Source organism: Morone saxatilis, unplaced genomic scaffold, assembly GCF_004916995.1.
Source record: "Morone saxatilis isolate NCDOM2014 unplaced genomic scaffold, NCSU_SB_2.0 Contig12, whole genome shotgun sequence".
NCBI lineage: Eukaryota > Metazoa > Chordata > Actinopteri > Moronidae > Morone > Morone saxatilis.
In genome coordinates, this window is record NW_023339674.1 from 8,262,355 (window position 1) to 8,281,695 (window position 19,341).

The window sequence follows — 19,341 nt, forward strand, 5'->3', positions numbered from 1 at the left end:
CTTGTTGGCCTGAGCTGTTTGCCGTCATTATCTGAGTGGGTGAGCGCACAAAGCGCATGTGATTGGCCGTTTGATTGAGGTCACATCTCTTTCGTGCTTCTCCCTGCCAACAGTACCCCATTCTCCTGACCTCTCCGCGGGCTGTGTGGTGTCCAAAAGCTCAGAAGAGAGGTGTCAGGTCAGCTTGGCAACGTCCCAGAGCACAGAGCAGAGAATAGAGAGATAGAGAGAGGAGGAGGAGATAAGAGGGGATATGAAGTGGTTGTGACAGGTGAGCTAATGGCTTTGAGAAGGAAAGGGAGGGTACAGGCTGTGATCTCTTTATACGGCTTACAGAGGGACAACTTATTAAAATGAAGAACGGATGCAGAGAGTAAATGAGTTGACCTAAAACCCCTAGGTCACCGCCCCCCTTCCTGTGGATGTGTGCGTGTGATTGCGTCCACCCCCACACTGACTGACAGCCTCTGTCTTCTAATAATGGTTTGAGTATTTTTCCCAGGCACTGAAAAACTCCCCTATCCACAGGCCCAAATGCTGGCTGCTACATGTGGGGGTATAAATGTGTCCAGAAATGTGGAGCTTAAATGTTACCAGATGACAGCGTTACAGCCTCTCTAACGTCCAAAAAAAATTACTGTTTGGATACCAAAATCAGTCCGCTCTCATGTGCTTTGTTTGACTTTCTTATCTCACTTATTCATTAGTGCACTTTTAACTTCAATGCATATTTCATCACACACGTATACTGACAACAATTTTATCATGAGCAAGATTAGATTAGACAAGGTTAAAACAAGGTTTTATTAATTCAACAAAGAAATTTAGAAGTATGTTTAAGTAACATTAAACGCTGGAAACCTCCAGCAGTTCAATGAGTTCTATTGGGGGGAATGTTATATATACTCAAATACAACACACTATTTTTAGGTACTTTCTGTATTTCCATTTGACTTTATACTTATACTCCACTACCTTTCAGTGGAAAACATTGTTCTTTTTACACTTACAGCCACATTTACTACTTTACAAATTAAGATTTTACATAAAAAAAAAACAGTATATAAATTAAAAGTTTATTATATAATATATGCACATATATTGAGCCATACGTGATAAAAATACCTTTTCTTTGCATGGGACATTCTGGCATAATGTGGCTTCTTTCATACAAGAGTCACCCAGAGGTTACAACAATCATGTTGTCTTAAAAACCTTTGATAAAGTCAGAAGCTTAACATAGATCTTAGAGTGAGCGAACACAAAATGGAACGATAATTGTATCATCTGCTCTAATGGCAGCTATTACAACAATAGTGATGGTGACCTGGAGGTAGGGGGCGAGCGGCAAGGACAGGCCCTCTGAGGTGACCTCTGCCCGGGAAAGGGCAAGCTCAGGCAACAGTCAGGGCGTCAGGGGCTCGCCACCTCGTCTGGCACTCTGAACTCTCCATTCACAGGCTAACACAACAGCAAGGCATCGCTGTGACCCTGTGGGTGTGACACTCAACCTTTGCCTTAACCTCCTGACCGCTGGTCACAGCTGCAGCTGACCGGCTCGGGTAGGTCAGGGCACGGGGTCGGCTGGAGGAGGGAGAAGTGATAGGGATGATTGAGAGATGAGTGAGGAGAGAAGATGGAGGGAGAGGAAATGGAGGATGGAGGCAGGGAAATGGGGGTATGAGTGAGAGGTAAAGAGCAATGGATGGGTATGAAGAGAGGTAAGAGTAAGCTAGGTTTTTTTAAAAGATTGGTACACCCAAATTACAAACATTTTATTTAAGCAACAAATCCAATGAAATGACCAAAACCAAAAATGTGTTTATGCCTTAATACTTTCTTTGAATACTGTAATCCAATGATTTAAATAATATAATTTTTTTCATGTTAATGGTCCACTTTTTCCTAATTTCTGTCAAAAATGTTTCCTTGCACTTATTTTACACATCACAGTCTGTTCCGAGGTCTCGGCGAGTAATTCTGCATATGTGAAGCTGTATGAAGCATTTTGTGGATCCGGAGGGAGCTGTATGTAATAAATTACCTCAAGTGATTTCAGTGTTACCACATCCCTGCAGCTCGCTCCTCATCTCTGCTTGAGGCTACCTGTGGCCTCCCCTGAATCTGTGTAAATGCTTCTGAATTTGGTGTCAAATGCTGTCAAATTTATCACATTTATTTAGGGTTAGGGTTAGGTTAATTTTAAATATAATTAGCACATAATTTATCGACCTGTTGGCACATTTTAGACTTGAAGTAAGTGATAGGATTCATAAAAAAAGAGATTTTCATTTTAAATGCCATCTATACTTTAATTCAGTGCTTTACTAATGTGCCACAATATTGTTTGCATAACGCCACCGTGTATTTAGCAGGTTTTGACAAGGAAGAAGAAGAGAAATGTGTAGAATAAAAATCTGTTGTTGATCTGTTTTTTTAAAGTCTGACAGTGTAAGACTGTAGGAATCTTTTGACTATGAATTTCAATATTGCCAGGTATCTGTCACTGTTGCCTCAGTACATCACAACACAGTTGCAAATCCCATCATGTCACATGAGTATGTTTGTTGTGGCTCTCGTGCCCATCCATTGCTACTGAAGTTGTAAATCTTTAAAAACAAGTTTTAAATATATGAATAAATACAAATATATAAACAATACTAAACCAGCTTTGTCGTGTAGTTTATAGACCTGAAATAAAATCACATTTTGAGCATGTTGGTTTAAAAGAAGTGGAAATAGTGAAAGGCAGAGAGAGAATGATGAAGAGCACTATGAAAGTGCTAAGAAGACAAATGGGCTGGTCGTACACTTTGTGTGCACATCATGTGTGCCATTGTCCTGGCTCCCATCCCCCTCCTCGGAGCTTTGTCCAGACAACACGGCCAGCCGGGAGCGGTTTCATAGTCAGTTTTTACGGGAAAAAGGACATGTGCGCTTTCGAGGTCAGTCCCGAGGTCCTCAGTGGGGTCAGTCCTTGAATCAGTCTTACACATTCATGACTGCATGACAGCTGTTTCTCTGAAATAAGGCATGCATCTTGTGATGTGTGACTCCTGTTAGACAAGTTAAGCCTTGGAATCCTGTTAGGTTTATTGATAACTCTCACACAGGGTTGAAAAGACAGAACTGAGGGTACTTTCCATGTTCTACTGCTCTACATACTCTATATTTACCTCTAAAGGACCAATGAATGCCTGAGTGGACGGCTGTAGATGTCAGTGATGGGTTGACAGATATATAGCTGAAAAACAGATGGATGAATAAGTACGTATCTCTTTTCAAGGACAGAAAAATAAGACACTTTAGAACATATTGTAATCTCAAGACAAAGAGTCTACAGACCTGCTAGTGGTGAGGCTGTAGGCTTACTTTGGCACAGCGGTGCTTTGAACTAAATGTCGGCATGCATATAAATGCTGTTGATAAGGAGGTCTACAATGTTCACTATCTTAATTTACTATTTAAACATAGTAACATTTGCTACACATAGTAGGCTACAGTTGAGGCTTATGGGAATGTCATTATATAAACCAAAGAACTGGACAAATTGAAAAATCTGGTGTATTCAATAGACTATGGATATCTGTACTTAATTTCATGGCAATCCATTCAATGGCTGATGATGATATTTCAATCCCAGCCAAAGTGGTGGACCACATATATGTAATCATACAGGCTTTTATCTGTACGGTGCAATAATTTCACAAACTATAACAAATACATAGGAGCGACTTGATTTCAGCAGGACTGTAGATTGTAGATGATACATTTGACAGGCTGAGGATATAAAGGATCACAGAACGGTCTCTTCCCTCCTCCACTCCAAGGCCTCTCCTGCAGTTTTTGGTGGTCCACTCTGGTGGTTGTGACTCTCCATCATCGCCGCCACCTTCTGCTCCAGCCTCCACGCCTGCTCGCGGTACTTCCTGCGAATCTGTCGGTACGAACTCAAGGCTTTACTGGAATGAAAGGAGAGATACAGTTCACTACACTGGCATTAACAATGATACTACAGAACTAGTACTACTAGTTATCTTTGGTTGCAGGAAGATGATGATGAACAAAGACATGCAGTCTATTAAATACCTTCACTTACCTGTGAGCTTGTGTGAGCCGAGCAATCTGCTCTCCGTTGTCCCTCCTCTGGGAGTTGCTGTCTGACAGAGCTGTGTTTAGTGAGTCGTGGACTAAAGCCAGTCTCTTCTTCAAGGCTTGTTCCCTGAAAAGAAAAACAGTAGGATAATTTGAAACATAGGAGGAAGTATTAAGTCTTTACTTAAAAAAATACTAATACAACACTACAAATACTTGTTTACAAGTAAAAAAAAGTACCCAAAGTATTACTCGAGAAATGGCCACTGTGACTGTTATTATCATATATAGTTATATATTATTATATCAATATTTTAATATTACTAATTCATAAATATAAAATGTTGTACAGGACTGCAACTATTGATTATTTTCATTATGAATTACTCTGCTGATTATATTTTCAAGTGATCAATTGATTGTTATTGTCATTGGTATGTATTGCTATAGCAGGTTTAATTAAAGTACTTTAGTAAATGTAGTTAGAAACTTTACACCACTGAAACTGAAGAGAGGAACATCATGTCAGTCGCTTCATTGTGCTCACGGCATTGAAGATGTTTTCTCTCAGAAACTCAAGAATCATGACTTTATGATATGATTGACTTTAAAGTGAATGATCTGTAAAGTGTGAACAGCTGCTTTATTTAGAGGTATTCACTACATGGAGTCAGAGGAGATAAAGGATGCTCTCTGAAGCACCTGATGGAAAGAACTAGTCTTTATGCTAGAACCCCTTTATGTCCAAAGTCTGCATTTGTGCTAATAGTGTTCCTAAGCAACAGATAAAACCAGGCAACAGACGTCTGAATGATTCATTTTTTACACTGACTGCATTCATCAGGTACCTGTGAAGGTCTTGGAATACCCAGGTTTCTCAAGTTACGTTTATTAATTTACCAGGTTTCCTTGTCAAGTCACTTTAAAAATAGTCAAAAGCCATATAGTCAATATATACAAAAGCCGTTTAATAGGTGTTTTTATTGATAATATTTTAAAATAAGAGGGCATAGGTTTTTTCACTCATTTTTTTGCAGTGTTAGTGCTTTAAATGTTGGACTATAGAGAAATTACATTGTCTCACCTCTGCAGGATGGCCTGCAGCTCTTTCATAATGGGTCTGGTTCGAGGACTGCTGATGTCTCCATCAATACCCAGTTTAGCTGCATTTTCATAGAGCCTCTGAAACATAACATTAAATTAGGATTATGTTTAAATCTCAAACCCCCTCCTTTTCCATTCAGCTCTTCACAGTTATACAAAGATATCTAAAAGCAATGATTCCCAACCTGTTCAGCTTGTGATCATCTAAAGTAAAGCAGTGTTGCAGTCCAACAAAAGACTGGTTTCTTCTCACAAATAGTTTTAATTTGAATGGATTTGAGAGGCCTAAAGGGGTAAAAGCAGCATCCAAAATGAACACCCGCCAACACCCCCAATTTGGGGTCACAGTGTAGGGCCGAGTTTACATCACTGTGTTTTTTATGTGTACTGACTGAGAGTCACTAGCAGTTCACTAATATTTAGCACTTTCTACACAATGTCTGCCGTAAGAAACATCTGTGTTACATGTTATTAGAGATGTGGCGACACATTCCAGTGATAAGCTACCAAAAAGAAAACAGGAAGACGAAAAGAAAAGTCACTGAGGTCTCAGTTTATGCGAGAAGTGGTGTCCGAAAGACTTATAGGAGTCCTAAGACCCTGGTTTAAATAAGAAGCTCAAAATGTACAGAAAGGAAACTTGAGCTAATTATGTTTAGTCAAATAATGCATGATGCCAAAGCAAAAGATTAGTGAAAAGTTTGAAAAAAATCTGCTTTTTGGACCAGAAATAGTTTTTTTCTTCTTCTTATTTCCCATCTTGTTAATCACCTTGAGACTTGAGATGTATCTATCATTAAGCCCTAGGTCAGGAGCCACTGATCTAAAGGCTGGGAGAGGACAGTGCAGAAAAGAATTACTCTCATTATGCTGTAATCAGAAGCCATTTTGCTTTTGGTAGAATAGTTAACAGGTAAAAAAGTCTTTAAGGTCAGTGTGACCTTGTGCAGTCAGACAAGATCTTCTTATTGTTCTTCTGAACCATTGTAAACAAAAGAAGACAGTTTCAGAGGGACATTTTAACCCCACTGTTTCTGGTGCTTTGTGCCACAGTAATAGCTAATGTGTTAACCTAAAATGTCTGTTCAGTTCTTTCTCATTTGACAATGACACATGAGGTGTGTGGTGCAGTATGAAATCTGTTCTGGGGCGACAGGACAGCCCAGCAGAAGACCTTGTAGAACCAAAATATCCTTCTTGGCCTGAAGGGATTCTGCTTTGGTAGATGTGTGATTTCCCATGTGGGACACCCATATTTGAATCGGGTCTGCCACAATAGACCAACGTCCTGCTCCCTCTTGCTCATTTCACCTTGACTTTGTATTATTTGAAAATTAAAAAAAAAAAAAAAAAGGTCTCTGTTGCTGATGTAGGAGTCTGTCGTACCTGTTGTTCAGTCTTACGATCCTCCAGCTCCTCTCTGAGGCTTTCTGGAATGAAAACTCCAGCTGCTTCCTGGGCCTTCTGGGCCATTAAACTCCACTCCAGACATCTCAGCTCTTTCTCCTTGAGGCGGATTAGAGCTCGCAGATCTGACATCTCCTCCTGAACATAAAGAGTTAAACCATAAACCATAGTATATAAAGAGCTCAACCCAGATACTGTAAAGCTGTGGTGGAAGACATTTTATCACTAAACTAACAGGTTTTACTTCCACTTTTGAGCTTTTATGGGATGTTAAAACCCATATGGTTAGAATTTTTACATGATTTCTGACTTTGGTGACTCATGTCATATCTTGTTTGTTTAATCAAAAACAAGTTGTGGTTTTACAGTGAGTTATGTACAAGTCTATTTCTTGGAACCAATTCCTAGAATCTTGCCGGCTGACTGGCAACCTTGCAATGACAACAATTTGTTTTTCTTTTAAGATTTCCTTTTTGGCATTTTCACCTTTATTGGACAGGAAGGAATAGAAAGAGAGAGGGGAATGACATGCAACAGAGCTTCCCAGCTGGAATCAAACTGTGGAAGTATGCCCACACTTCAGTTTGCAAACAATTTAAACTAATCTGTTTCTGTTCTTCATTTTCAAAATGTCAAACTATTCCTTTAGTTAATTATTTGCCAGTTTCAGGTGATGAAGACCTGCCAGCAGTGTCTCACACACATACTGTATGTACACAAACACTGTGTTTTGTATAGTGTAAACTGTAATGCAATTCACCAAAAAACAACAATGATATTAGGATAAAAAGTTACATTAGTACATTTAGGATCTTGATCTTTTTATATATATATATATATATATATATATATAATAAATTAAGCTCAACAGCTCCTACCCTGACAGAGATGAGTTCATAGAAGAGGGAAGCTTTCTCTTTCTTGGTATCAGGAGGTTTGGCATTATCTTTAGTCACATGTCCTCCTCTTGATCCAGCCGGGTGACCAGTCTCTGGGCTCATTTTGCCCTCAACTCCTGAACTCGGTTTAGGTAGACAAATAGCTGCCCGGTCCTTCTTCAGGCGCTCAATTTGCTGACGAAGCGCAGCCTCTCGCTCCACCAGCTCAGAGGTCCTGTGGGGTAAGAGGTAGTGAGTCACCTGGCAAGAACTTGGTCCAAGAAATGGCATTTTTTTAAATTCAAATGCTCTTCACAAGTCATCCCTGACGGCTTTTGAAACAATTAGTCAGTAGCATGTAGATCTTTGTTGTTGGCAGGATGAGATATGCAATATTTGTCGATTTCTATTATTTTTGTTTGTAACTTCAGTCTATCAGTCTGATCTACAGTCACTAGTGACACATGTTTTCCTTTATCCCCATGAATGTACAAAGAATACTTTAAAACGTCACCTTTGCCTTGTGTGACTCTGTGTTTCCGTTGGCTCTGTGGCACCTGCTGTTGAGAAGGAGGTGGACAGCTCCTCAGTTCCCATTTTTCTGAGCTGAGCTGATGGACTGTCGGGCTGCTGCCTGTCAACGACTGCCTCTGATGAGAGGAAAAAACTATGAGCCTGAATGTATATTTGTGTGTGTGTGAATGACATGTATAGCTACTGTATATGTAAGTGAATGTGTGCACTGAGTTGTAAGCAGTATTAAAACATGGTATTCAAACACCTGCTAAGTCTGTCTGCAGAGGAATGCTTTGCTGCTTCCTGGCGTCATAAAGTGACAGCAGCTCGCTGTAGGCCTCTTCGCACTCCTCACTGTCAATCACAACCACAAAGACAAAATATGACCTCACTAGATGAGAAGAACCTAAATGAATGCTGTTAGATTGCTGACCTGTGCACATTCATTATTTTGACACATACCAAAGAACGTTACTGACAATATGTATGTGTGCAGACAGGTCTTTGTACTTGTGTGTCAGGTGTGTTTTATGTGTGTACCAGTATCTGAGAGCCATCTGCAGGGCAGAGCAGTCAGACTCTAGTCTGTTTAGTGTAATACTGATCTGTTCGGACTCTCCCTTTCTTCGCTCCAGAGCTGCAGTCAGCCATTCATTTCTGGCCTTCAGCCTCTCAATGCACCTGAGATAATGAGGGAGAGGATGAGGAGGGTTAAGAGCAAGAGCTGGAGGGAACACCTTTGTTTCAGTATCAGAGATTACATTTCAAATAACTTGAATTGGTCAAAATATAAACAAAATATATAAAAGACAGTTACTTTTGCCATTTATTCATGACATGATTCTTTATAAAGTCACTTGGGCTAACTAGCTAACCTATGATAAGATACGATAGAACCTTAAGTGTTACAGGGGAAATTGTTGCAGGAAACAGTGCAAATGTAAACAAAATATATATTAAAAAAAGCTTAATAATCAATAAGGTGCAAACCAAATGTACACAATGCCAGAAATGTAAACAGGTCAATGATATGAATCATAAATATAAACTGGTTAACAGTATGTTTCAAATAGCAGTAAAGCAGCCAAAGCAGTAGTAATGGTAAAAATAAACATGTTAATAACTTAAGAGTTGGCTGAAGAAACCTGTATTTACATAATTCACAATCCTATTCACATGCTCTACACAGTGTGTGAGTGTCTTGTCTGTTTGTCTTTGTCTCGATCCGTCAATAAACCTGAGCCAGTTATTCAAGGAAATCTATCTTTGCACACCTGTATAGACATGACAATGAGTAATATTAATTTTTGACTTTAAGTCAAAATGCATAATTAATGCTATAATTAATTAAATAATGGTTATTTAACCAAAAAATATCTATTAGATTATTGTAATATAAGTGTTGACAGTGTGCTGTACAGTAGTATGGGCTGATATTTGTGTCAGTAGAAACTGAATTTGAATAATTTAGAGCTGAGCTGCTTTTTATTACGTTGAAAGGACCAGAGATGCTCCTCAGTCTCACCTGTTTAGTCGTTCTGTCTCTGACTCCAGGCTGATGGGGCTAGAACAAGGACTGCATGAGTTAACTGAGCCCAGTGGAGAACCGTCCCCACCCACAGAGAGAGGTGTCACAGTTCTGGCTGTTCTTCTGTGGAGTAAAGGTGAACCAGGGAAGGGAGGAGAGGCCCAGTCTGGACTGAGAGCCCCAGAAGGGGGCCGGTAGGAAGGAGAGCAACTGCCTAACTTCCAGGCCTTATGGAGAGCAACCAGCTGAAAGACAAGAGAAGATTTGTGTTGAATTACTCATTTTGTATAATATTTAGTCCTCTAAATTAAATATGTTCATTCCAGCTAACTAAATACAATACCAAATGTATCGCCATGGTCTGATAACATGCAGAATTTACCACATTGGTATGTATTATTAACATCATTATGGCTCAAACCTTCTTGCCACCAATAAACAAATGCAAGACATTACTTACATTACAACTGAATTATTGTAAAATCTAGGCTTTAGCTCCATAATGTTGTCACTGAGGCATCTCAGAAGGATTTGTCTTCTGGAAATGTACTCACTCCTCTTAAATTGATTCATATTTTTACATTTCCCCCCCCCAAAAAAACGAAAGCAGAGCAACTCCTACCTTGTTCTTCTCCTCTTCCGTCGGGCTCATGGTGCTCTGTTCACGCTCCGGCTCCTCCTGGTGACTCTGCAATGTGCTTTTGAGAGCAGGGTCACGCTTCTCCACATCCAGCATGTCCTCCTGATGCTGGTCCTTTGGCAGGCCTGATGGGCATGAAATCCCAAACTCTCTTTCCATGTCCTCCAATATCTGCAACCAGTGAGCCAGAATTACTAATGTGGCTGATGGAAGTCTAAAGATAGTCTGAACAATGACATATTTTGTCCTAAATTGATTCATTAAAATACTGACAGACACAGCGATGACCTCTTTATGACATTTTTGAGATTTATAGATTAGCTAAAACTATTGATGTACTATCAGTAAATTTTACCTAACATTAGTTTTCTTAGGATTTTACAGTTGTTATAACAAAAAATAAAACACATAAAATAATCATGTGAATTTGTTACAGTTTTAATACCTGAGTGGCTTTGACCCAGCTCTCCTGGGCCGCTCTCAGATGCTCTTGGTGCTTGTCCTGGTCAGAAGCTGTGATGGGGGCAGCCCAGGACCTTTTAGAGCTGATGGAGTCCTCCACTGATGATAAAACCTCTTGGAGTTTAGTCCAGACTACGCCACTACCCCCTGGTGGATGAAAAGTAGAGGTGCAATTAATCATATTAGATGGCGTGAGGGGCAGTTTTATATTCAACCAGACAAGAAGGGTATAGCTTGCTTTATCCAAAATAACTTGCAGTCTTTTACAGACCAGAGTGAATATTTTAAAATAATACATCTGTTGTTCTTTTGGACACAGAATTTCTTGTTGTCCACACACAGTACAGTTCTGCTTAATAAAGAAAAGGTTATGCTGTGTCTGTGCCAACCTCGGCCAGTCACTGCAGGTTCAGATGTGAGAGCAGAGGCAGTGCTCCTCTCTGGGCTGCTTCTGGCCAGCCTGTGGGACAGAAGGTCTGGAACCAGAGGTCTGGATGGTCCTGGTGGTCTCAGGTTCCCTGATTCACTAATGAATAGAGCAGAATTATCATTTTGCTACTAAATAGTAGTGTGTGTATTTTGAGAGTTACAAGCAAGCAAGACCAATATCTAATTTATATTCATGGGAAAATGTGTAAGTACAACAATGGCTTCATCAAAATATTTATTTTAAAGTTAAACTAAATCCATTAATTCAGATTAACTTTTTGATATTTTTCTGGTGATATTTACTTTATTATCACTAACGTTACCTTGGTGCCTTCAATGACCCCATCTTCTTGTTCAATTCAGCAATGATGCTGAGCAGCGTGCCCACCTCAGCCTCACACTGAGCCAGTTCTTCTGGTGAAGGCTCGAGGTTTGCTGTGAGGTCAGAGCCCTCAGGGTCAAGGGTCAAACGGTCGATTGGTGTCATCACCTCCCTGTCACACCCTGATCCAGCATCCAGGCTGTCACATCGGACCAGGCTGGAATCCTGCAGAAACATGAAGCTGTATTAGGAAATTAACTTGGTTGGCCTCATTTAAGTCATTATTTTAGCTTTCGGTCCTTCAGTACTACTTATATACACGTGTATATGAATATAATACACATAATATGTATGTTGTTGCTGCCTGAATAATCATCATCCAGTGAAGAATGCTTATAATTAACTACAATAATTCCTCCATTAAAAAATCTGTTATGGTCTTGAACCAGACATTGTTGCGGCACTATTTAGCAGCTATTGTTTTAAGCAGCGGAAAAGGAGGAAACTAAAACATCCTGAAATCCAACTTCCTGCCTAGCAAATATTTGTGGGCCAAACTATCTTTTGTTTTGCACAAAGAATGTCGGCTAAATGCCTAAAACATGAAATTAGAACAAAGCGTCACTCATTTATTCTCCTACAAAGTGCATGTGACGCCTAGAAATATGCCAAGACGATACAATTTACAACAGCTATCTTTTTGATTTAACATATATTAGTTAGTAATACATCCACTGATCACCTATTACTATTCACAGAAAGGCTATCCGAGCACACACTGGGCAAAAAGCATTAAATATATTGGATAGTTCACTAGACAAACACTCACATTTACAACTTCTAGCAAAGTCTCAAATTATTTGAATATGTGAATGTGGGAGTGATACATCTCTGATAATTATAGAATTTGTAAACATGTAAAGCCACAAATCGTACAACAACAAGTATGATAAGCGACGTATTTCCAAGACAAACACTGAAAAACTTTAATCATAACTTACCTCCATAGTTCTTGATCCTGACGTCTGCAGCAGTAGTTGAGGCTGTTCACTGCCTGCATTTAAACATCTGACAAAATTAGAGAATGTTTTGTTCAGTCCTGTTATTTCTGTCTTGTTATATTTTCCAGTAGTTCATCAGTCAGCTTTCTGCATGTCTGCCCAACACTGTTAAGTGTGATGAATGAAGTAAGTGGAAACACTCAGAAAGTCATCCCCACCCATTCCTCGTCACTTTGTGTCCTTTCCTGTTTTGTCCACACTTAGCTCCCATGTCTTTTTTTAATAGTAGACTGTGAGTAAACTCTAGGCACATACTGTAGCTGCTCTAAGTACTAAGGTATTATGTAATAAGAAAAATGCATGAAGTTATAATCAATTTGGACCATGACACTGACTTGCTAAAGGGTGTTTTTTTCTCTCTCTGTTTACTGAAAAGACCATTTCTGCTGTATTAATTTACCTCAAGCGCCAGACCTTGCAGAATTGTGTAGTTTCCTGTTTTTTGCTGTTTTCTTTTACTTTAGGGATGAGTTTTTTAATCTAGTGCTACATCACATATTTTTTTCACCCTGGTAAGAGTTTCTAAAAGAAAGTACTATATCTAATCTAATATATCTAAAGTCTAAAATATCTGTATCTAATATCTAGGCTACTGCTTGACGATGTGTAAATAAATCACTTTTATGGGGCTAAATCACAAAATAAATTCACATTAATTGAGGATTTTATTGTTTTATTAATTATTTTCATGTTTATTCATTCCTGCCATTACAACAGCTTTTACAACTGCAACTACCACTAAAACAAACCAAACTGTAGTGGTAGGTAGAAGAACAAAAAAAGAAAGTAAAAAGTAAGCTTCTCATTAAACTTCATTTCCCATAATGCTCTGACCCTTCACTCTTCCGGATTGGATCATTTCCTGTAAGGAAGTGTGTCCGATCAAAACAAATGGTCGCTCGTCGTTGAAATATTTTGCAACTTTCAATGAGTTTAATTTTATTTTAAACCCACAACTTTCGCAATTACTCATCAGGTAAGTCTGCTTTTTAACTTTAAACATTTAATACGTTTCGAGTTGTTTTTATTTCCTCTATTGTCTTCTGAAAGCTAATGCTAACAGCTCCCATTGCCATTGCGCTGTCATTAAACATCATCCTCACTGTGTTAGCTCCGTGGACTCACTGTCTGGCTTTCTGCACGCATTAATAGATGTAGTTCTAACTAAACCATTCATGCTGTAAAGCTAAAACACCTCAGTTTTGTTATTAGTTTTGTTATAGCTACATGCTGCACTTTGTGTTCATACTGAGAGAATCGCAGCTCAATTGTGCAGCTTCGTTTATTGTATAAAGGGCATGAAAGTTAGTGTACTTTATTAGTTAGTGTAGATGATGGGTTTTGATGGGGGTATTTCTGAGCATCATATAGCTTTTCTTGTAGGATCTGTGTTGAAATTGAATGAAAAGTAGCTCTTGTTTAGAGGCAGGTAGACATTTATTTCATATTTAATATCAGTGAAAGCCAACCACAGCTAAATATAAAGGAAATTCTGGTAAAAAAACTGGTTAAGAGTGTCTCTTCATGCGTAAACTAACTTGCCACATTCATCATCTCCACTTCCTTAGCAACCTGTGTATCCATGGAGACACCAGAGCCAGGCCCAGCAGATGGAGAGGAGCGTCTGGTGGACCTGCGACCTCGAACACGCTCCAACCCTGAAGGTGCTGAGGACCGTCGCAGCAGCACGGGCAGCCTCGGAGGAAACAGTAACCCCAACATATCTCAGCCTGCCGTGGGAAGCCGTGTCGAGGGGGAGGGCGAGGCCTCGACCAGCGACAGTCCTCCCAGTTCCACCACCACTACAGTCTCGACAGCCGCAGCTCAGACTGTAGCCCCTGCTGCAGTAGCATCAGCAGCGGCTGCAGCGAGCGCCGCGGTGCCACTGTCCACTGCTGCTGTTGCGGCCAAAGAGAGGCCGAAGCCCACACAGCAGCAGCCCACGTTGACAGCCTCCGTGCCTCCACCAGCAGAGTACCAGCTCAGAGTTCCCCGTGTCAACTGTCCAGAGAAAGTGGTAGGTCCACATTACAGTTCTGATTCATGTTTCACAGGAAGATGAAGACTTACAGTCACCGTAAGGATTTTACTAACTGTTGTTGTCTTCAGATCATCTGCTTGGACCTTTCTGAAGAGATGTCTTTGCCAAAGTTGGAGTCCTTTAATGGGTAAGCTACAGTAAAGTAAACCTTTATTCCCCAGTGCAGGTGTTTTTAATTATCATCACTGCCTAATTTGGCTGTTTATCCATTTAGGTCTAAAACAAATGCCCTGAACATATGCCAGAAGATGATTGAGATGTTTGTCAGAACTAAACACAAGATCGACAAACGGCACGAGTTTGCCTTGGTAGTAGTCAATGATGACGCTCTGTGGGTGAGTATATGAATATATTAATCTGCTCCAAAGGTTACGTGCAGTCCCTGTGCAAAGAATCTATGCAACATGTCTCCTATTCCCTACAATAGTTTTCTTTTCCCCCTTCTTATGTATATATGTGTGTGCCTCAGTTGTCAGGCTTCACCTCTGACCCCAGGGAGCTGTGCAGCTGTCTGTATGACCTTGAGACCAATGTGTGCGAGTCCTTCAGTATCCTTTCATTCAAACTCTTAAACGATGAAGATTTAAAAATACGTAGGATAATAAAGAGTTTTAGAAGTTTAATCCTTAACCATTCTCTGTAGACCTGGAAGATCTTCTTAATGTAATGTAAGTACTCTCTGACTATAAACCTTCTCTTAAAATACATGAAACTTTACATAGAAGTGTTTTCTGAAAGTCATCTCTTCCTGTTGTCTTCGTAGTCGTCAGAAGATCGAGCTCCCGTCGATGGAGAACGTTCAGACCATCCCTCCTCCATTTGTGGTGCGGACTGTGCTCATCTACAGCCGTCACACAGGACAGCTTCAGTTCAACCCTTCTGAGGCTGTCGGTGTAAGTATGAAAACTGCTGACGTAGCCCCTTTTTAATGTGTTTTTAATGTGAATTAGATTTCATGCCTCCACACTGGCGGCAGCTGTGGCCGGAGGCATAAAAATCTGTCTCATTCTTGTGAACGCAATATCTCAGGAACGCCTCGAGGGAATTTGTTCATATTTTGCACAAAGGTCCACTAGGCCTCAAGGATGAACTGATTATATTTTGGTGGTCAGTTCAAGGGCTTTAAAGACTTACAAAAATAAGTTTTTGGCCATAAATCAAGAATTAATTACCAAAGGATTTCCAAAAGGTCAACGGTCAACTTTTTTTGGACCATTATTTGACACCATAACTCAGGAACAGAAGGGGAGATTGTGACCATATATCACGGTTACACTGGATAGGTAACACTTTTAAGTCAAAGGTCATTGTGACCTCAAAATAGGTTTTTAGCCATAATTTAAGAATTAATTGGCCAATTATACATTTAACACACATGTAGATTGGGCAACAATAACTACCACAGTAAAGACTGAAGATAATTTTTTGCATCTCATCCATTCTGCATTTTCCCTCATTCTGAAGAATCACATAACTGAAAACTGGAGCAGGCCTAGCTCATCGTGATCGAGTGAGTGAGTGAGGTTTACCCACAGCTCATAGTCAAGTCCATTTAGACTAAAAATACATAATAAATACTTTTTATTCTATTCCCTCCATGTATTCACCACATATATTAGATGGCTCTGGACAGACATGGATGTAAACTGCCACTCAACATGTGGTAATTTTAGTTTTTCTCTGAGTATGTTGACTGCTTTGAGAAGTGCGCCAACTTTACATCGAAGTGAAAGTCCTGCTTGTTCTTGTGTTCCGCCACAGAAAATGCTGCAGTCTCCATATTTTTTCTTCGATGTGGTCTACCTACACAACGGGGTGGAGGAGCAGGGAGACGAGACCAGCTGGAGGGTGAGTGAATAAGCTGATAAAAAGACAGCGATCAGTTCTGATTTGTTTATTTGTTTGGTGCAGTGGATCATTAGTGTACTTCAGATGTACAGAAAAACGTAAGTATATAGTTTTTGTATTCTGTCTGATCCATAGAGCAATGCTGAGCTGTGTTATGATATATAGGCATGTAATAACTGATTTTGTGATTTTGAAGCATGATGAGCTGTGGCTGCTCGGGCACGAGTCTGTATCATTACAGCTAGATAGATAATTAGTGGAGCTCGTAAACAGACTGTAGCTGGGATTGTGACTATAGTCATGGGATGACAGAGCTTTGGCCGTTGCTGTCACTGTGATTCTGGCTGGCTCTGCTCTGGTTCTGATTATGGCTTTGACACATATAATGGGTGTATCACTAACTACATACAGGGGTTGTGTGTGTCCAGTGAATTGTGTGTGTCCAGTGAATTGACATGGTTGTGCTGGCTGAGCGATGTATTGATGTTGCTGAACTCTTGTAGTGAATTGGTAGCACATCTGTCGTATCTAATAAAAGCAATCCTGTGTGTGTTAACAAGGGTTTCTTGGCTGATATTAATAGGAACATTAAAGAGTAGTCACAGTACAACTATTGTACCCATATCCGTAGCATCATCGATTCAACCACACATGCAGCCGTAGTCGAGCAATAACCATATCCAGAGCCACAGCTACAACCAGCTGCAGCTGTGCCTGTGGTTGTATACTGTCAGAGCTCAGCGTTTTGAACTGACATCCAGAATATTTAAACTGGCAGTATGTTATAACTGGACTAGACCAACACACTAACTGTTCCTGTGCATCGGGGGCACTAGGGATGTAACGATATGCAATTAACAATATGATTTTGTCACTGATTTCTTTAACAAAATGAGATTGAAAACAAATTATAACTGAGAAAGATTTTTTACAAAATATATTTTCTTTATCAACTATAGGATAATTGTATTATTTCTGTGGTATAAACTGTGCAATGCAGATTTCTTTTTCTTTGTAAGAGGGAAACTGAAGTCTTTTTCACCTTGATACCATGATTGATATCACAATTCATTATTAATTTCACCACATCTTTGTATCACAATTTACATGTCTTGCAATATATTTTTACATATAAAAAACAAAAAGGTAGTTCAGTGAATTGATTTAAGTACTTCTGTTCATCTAACTAGACCTAAAGAGTGTGGAGGGATGTTGTGAAAATATAACAGCTTTGAACATGATGGTATAGTCTGAATCTTTCTCCACATGCTTTATTTCAACTGTATATTTTCTGTCTCCAGGACAACTACACCTCTTTCTGCAACCTGGACTCAAAGGGCATGTGCTATCGCTTTGAGGTTTCCCTGAGTGGACCTGCCATCGAGCTGCACAACTGCATGGCCAAACTTCTGGCTCACCCTTTACAAAGACCTTTCCAGAGCCATGCCTCTTACAGCCTTCTGGAGGGGGAAGACCCCCAAGACATTGAGGCAACAGTTTAAAACAGCACACACTCATGAAGCCTCTCTTTCTCTGAGAAGTTCACACACTGTCACAAAAGAGCAAGTACACCTTTAGTACTGAGGTTTTTTCCCCCATTAACTGCTGTAGAGCAATAATTCTTATGAATATAAAAATAACAGACATAGTTATAAAGAAAGAGGGTGTTTCAGAAGGTTACTGTTAACTCAGAACATATTTCCAGAAGAGGATGAATAAGTTGCAAATTTCTCTAAGCTGGGAAGTAATAAAATGTTCTATGTAAAGCTGCTGGTCTCCTGGGGTTGAAGTGGATGTCAGAGTCCAGGAACAGGACACAAGTAGAAAGAGAAGATAAATAATTTTAAAAAGTGAGACGCAATGGTTAAAGCATCAGGATTAGTTAAACTAACTCCCTCATCATTTGTTTTTTCTTTCAAATCTGTCTGTAAGTCTTATTGGGTGAAATCAATGCAAACCTGTGGCAGTTTTTTTTTTTTGTTGAGACTTATGAACTGTAATACAATGGCACAACTTCTGTAACATTGCCTTCCCTTTTAGTTGGTAATTTTCACCTTTTGTTGCCTGTTTTTAATGTATTTTCTATTTTGTAAATGTTTTTTTCCAATCATTTGTTCATTTGTCACTCTTGTGTGTTACACAGACAATGAAAGAATGTATAGTAAAGTAGAAGTGGCGACTCTTTTGATGGATTGATTGTGAAAAATGCCCCTCATACTGCCAGTCTAACTGACACTGTACAGATGAGCTTTTTAAAGCTTATTTCTGGATATTAAAAACAAAAGGCATGTTTAATCATACTTTTCATGTTCACACATGCTTTCTGCGTTATTGTCAGGAGAGGGCAGCATATCCCCTCTAGAGATAACTGAATTCAAACATTATCTCAAAAAGGTCCACGAGGGTAAAGTCTAATTTCTTTATAGGTTTCTATGTTCTAAAGAGTCATTTTTGGTATTTTTTTTCTGCTTTGATCAGCTGTCAGTTTTGCTAAATTTTTCTGCTTAAATCTCCAGACATCTTTATTGTCAAGCTTTATAATCAGCATCACTAATTTCTGGATCTACAGACCTAAATGAGAGCTTGATTAAGCAGTTATTGCAGCTACCATTCAAAATCTTATCTGTTATCCACTATTGGCATGATTACTCCAGCGGTAAAAATATGTTTTCCTTTATGCCCTAAAGGTGTCTGGTCAGTTATCTTAAGAGAGCTTTTTATCTCGATCTTTAACCATTTAGTTTCCTGTTTTTGTTCAGAAGTTGATACAATGTCTGTCCTGACAGTCACTCATTTTCTGTCACTCTAACATGCCTTCATAAATTAGTTTTTTTCCGGTGAAGACAGGTTGTCAGGGAGACAATAGGGAGCAGGAAAACCCCGGGCTCAGAGGACCTTTCCCCTTTCACACACACTTACCCAGAAGAGCCGGCTGGTCCTCACGTCATCACTGCAGATAATGGCGCGGGGGGGGGGGGGATCCAGTGTGTCTGTACTGCAGGGAGAATTT

At 39.6% G+C, this 19,341-nt stretch overlaps 2 protein-coding genes across 2 annotated transcripts; one reads left to right on the forward strand and one right to left on the reverse strand.

The window, feature by feature from the left end:
- Positions 1-785: 785 nt before the first annotated feature.
- ushbp1 (Usher syndrome 1C binding protein 1) lies at positions 786-12,552 on the reverse strand. The gene is made up of 14 exons (XM_035652953.1): positions 12,383-12,552; positions 11,383-11,606; positions 11,020-11,156; positions 10,614-10,777; positions 10,151-10,339; positions 9,526-9,773; positions 8,541-8,681; positions 8,266-8,354; positions 7,999-8,134; positions 7,485-7,719; positions 6,586-6,744; positions 5,180-5,277; positions 4,100-4,222; positions 786-3,962 (listed from the first exon to the last, which is right to left on the reverse strand). The coding sequence occupies exons 1-14, from the start codon at positions 12,386-12,388 to the stop codon at positions 3,797-3,799; spliced, it is 2,115 nt and encodes a 704-aa protein (XP_035508846.1). The 5' UTR covers positions 12,389-12,552; the 3' UTR covers positions 786-3,796.
- A 737-nt stretch (positions 12,553-13,289) lies between these two features.
- On the forward strand, positions 13,290-18,631 carry babam1 (BRISC and BRCA1 A complex member 1). The gene is made up of 9 exons (XM_035654013.1): positions 13,290-13,418; positions 14,011-14,459; positions 14,552-14,610; positions 14,698-14,818; positions 14,953-15,031; positions 15,127-15,151; positions 15,247-15,376; positions 16,245-16,331; positions 17,633-18,631. The coding sequence occupies exons 2-9, from the start codon at positions 14,025-14,027 to the stop codon at positions 17,831-17,833; spliced, it is 1,137 nt and encodes a 378-aa protein (XP_035509906.1). The 5' UTR covers positions 13,290-13,418; positions 14,011-14,024; the 3' UTR covers positions 17,834-18,631.
- Positions 18,632-19,341: the final 710 nt, after the last annotated feature.

Excerpts from the sequence above, each read along its gene's own strand:
- ushbp1 (XM_035652953.1), bottom strand. Across the intron at positions 10,340-10,613 it reads GCTGGGTCAAAGCCACTCAG|ATATTGGAGGACATGGAAAG; the intron begins GTATTAAAACTG and ends CACTGGTTGCAG. Across the intron at positions 8,355-8,540 it reads CAGATGGCTCTCAGATACTG|TGAGGAGTGCGAAGAGGCCT; the intron begins GTACACACATAA and ends TGTGATTGACAG.
- babam1 (XM_035654013.1), top strand. The coding sequence starts at position 14,025 with ATGGAGACACCAGAGCCAGGCCCAGCAGATGGAGAGGAGCGTCTGGTG. Across the intron at positions 14,819-14,952 it reads TCAATGATGACGCTCTGTGG|TTGTCAGGCTTCACCTCTGA; the intron begins GTGAGTATATGA and ends TGTGTGCCTCAG. Across the intron at positions 15,152-15,246 it reads GAAGATCTTCTTAATGTAAT|TCGTCAGAAGATCGAGCTCC; the intron begins GTAAGTACTCTC and ends TTGTCTTCGTAG.